This window comes from Nansenia antarctica (assembly GCF_963989245.1).
Source record: "Nansenia antarctica genome assembly, chromosome: 6".
Lineage (NCBI taxonomy): Eukaryota > Metazoa > Chordata > Actinopteri > Argentiniformes > Microstomatidae > Nansenia > Nansenia antarctica.
The window spans coordinates 72,161,058-72,163,557 of NC_137676.1; the positions used below are offsets into that span (position 1 = coordinate 72,161,058).

The following is a 2,500-nucleotide window of genomic DNA, read 5'->3' on the forward strand; positions in this document are numbered from 1 at the left end:
GTGCTCCAGGTGAGTGAGTTATCAATAAAAACCCCAAGATATTTGTAGGAGGCGACCTGAGAGATGGATTGTTTGTGGATGACCACAGGCCTGTGGTCCCCAACACCTCTGGGGTCGAACACCATCTCCTCAGTTTTCTTAACATTTAAAACCAGGCAGTTAACATCACACCATTTAACAAACCTCTGGATTTCAGAATAATAGTCATTTAGGTCACTGTCCTTTTTGATTAAAGCAAGGATGGCAGTGTCATCTGAAAATTTTATGATGCGGTTGCTAGGGTAGGTGCTTCTGCACTCGTTTGTGTATAAAGTAAAGAGCACAGGGGAACTGACTATACCCTGAGGAGCACCAGTGCTTATGGTTCTGGGTTCCGAAAGAGTGCCATTAACACTGACCCGCTGTGTGCGGTTAGTTAAAAAGGAGTGATACCATTTTATAATGAGTATCTCTCTCCCCCCTTTCTCCCTCTCCCCCCCCTCTCTCTCTCCCCTCCCTCCCCCACATAATATATATATAGAAAGATAATGAAATATTTGAGTAATAACTGTTCAAATGAATAAAACAAACAAAGTATAAATCTTAAATTCTTTAAAAAATAACTTAAGACGGATTAGACTGCTACGCTAACGCTAATATCTGCCGCTACGCTAACCCCACCAGGCTGTAAAAATAAACCTGTTGCCATGGGAAACGGAGAGAGAGAGAGAAAGAGAGAGAGAGAGAGATTCTGCCTGATAGTTCAATGTCACATAATACTGAAGTAACACTTACACTTAAATGTCATCCACATCAAAAGTGTGTGTGTGTGTGTGTGTGTGTTTTTGGGGCAGAGCAAGGGCGGGGGTGTGTGTGTATAGCCTATCTATGAGTGTGTGTGTGTGTGTGTGTGTGTGTGTATAGCCTATCTATGAGTGTGTGTGTGTGTGTGTGTGTGTGTATAGCGTATGTGTGTGTATGTGAGGTTAACCCTACGTTTCCTGCGTGGTTGGGGCAGGACAGGGGCTGGTGTGTGAGTGTGTGTGTGTGTGTGTATAGTGTGTGTACAGCGTGTGTGTGTGTGTGTGTGTGTGAGCGTGTTTAACCCTACGTTTCCTGCGTGATTGGGGCAGGACAGCGGCTGCCCCGGGGTGCATGCGACGGCTGCGATGCTGCTGCGGCCCAGCGCATCGACGGGCGCGTCGCTGCCCGCGCTGAGGCCGCCGCAGCCATGCGGCCGCTGCAGCACGTCCATCAGGTTGGTGATGAAGAAGTTGCTCTGCAGCGCGTAGACGCCCTTCTCTGGCAGGATGGACGTCTGGCGACACACCGGACAGGACAGGGTCAGACTGTGGACCGGGATGTAGTTCTGGAGACACCTGGGAGGGGAGGGGGGAGGAGAGGGGAGGGGGAGGGAGGGAGAGTGAGGGGAGGGGGGGGAGAGAGGAGAGGGGGAGGGGGAGAGAGGAGAGGGGGGAGGGGGAGGGTGGGAGAGTGAGGGAGAGGGGAGGGGAGAGAGGGGGGAGAGGGAGAGGGGGGAGAGGGGCAGGGGGAGAGGGAGAGGGGGGAGAGGGGCAGGGTGGGAGAGGGGAGGAGAGGAGAGGGGAAGAGAGAGGGGGAGAGGGAGCAGTTAACAGGTATTCATTTTATTTCATCTGGTCTCTGTTTTGTTACGGGGTTAGTTTGTGTTTGATTTCTCCCCTTGGAAATATGTGACACGGTCTGGTGAAACAAGTCGGCAACCAATCAGAATGTTCAGACTTTTATTTTGAAATACAGAAATACGTTTCAAACGTTGTTGAAAATCACAAGACACACTCGCTAGTCAAGCCAAAATGCTGCAAGGCAATGGATTGGGTGAGTAATCCCCCACTGCTACCTAGTTAACTACAACACTACTTTACATTGTTAGCAGACTCACAAAACAACCTGTGTTAGTTGACTAGCGAGTGTGTCATTGATTTTCAACAATGTGTTTACATTTTTCGAAAATAAAACATGGCTGAATGTCTGAACATTAAATCGGAGACCGATTGACCAGACCGTGTCACTTATGTAGCCTTATGTTGACCTTGCTTGGCAGGGTGGTGAGTGGGTTTGGTGAGTGGGTTTGGTGAGTGGGTTTGGTGAGTGGGTTTGGTGAGTGGGTTTGATGAGTGGGTTTGGTGAGTGGGTTAGGTGAGTGGGTTTGGTGAGTGGGTTTGGTGAGTGGGTTAGGTGAGTGGGTTTGGTGAGTGGGTTTGGTGAGTGGGTTTGGTGAGTGGGTTTGGTGAGTGGGTTTGGTGAGTGGGTTTGGTGAGTGGGTTTGGTGAGTGGGTTTGGTGAGTGAGTTTTCCCCTTTGTTTCGTTGTCCCCTCCCCCCCTGCCACAGACGTGGGTAACCAAGGTAACCTAAGGTAGCAGGGAGTGTCTGTTGGGTAACCAAGGTAACCTAAGGTAGCGGGGAGTGTCTGTTGGTTCACCTTGGGAGTAGTTGTTTGTTTACCGTGTGTTGTGTGTAGGTAAGAGGGCTCGTTATTAA

At 49.8% G+C, this 2,500-nt stretch overlaps 1 protein-coding gene across 1 annotated transcript in view; it reads right to left on the reverse strand.

Moving 5' to 3' along the window:
• The window catches only part of trim2a (tripartite motif containing 2a), a gene marked incomplete at both ends in the record, with an annotated part of 21,414 nt that overhangs the window by 17,231 nt on the left and 1,683 nt on the right, over positions 1-2,500 (reverse strand). The window contains one exon of the mRNA XM_080533712.1: positions 1,091-1,358. Within this exon, the coding sequence (XP_080389838.1) occupies positions 1,091-1,358 (268 nt within the window). The remainder of the gene's footprint in view (positions 1-1,090; positions 1,359-2,500) is intronic.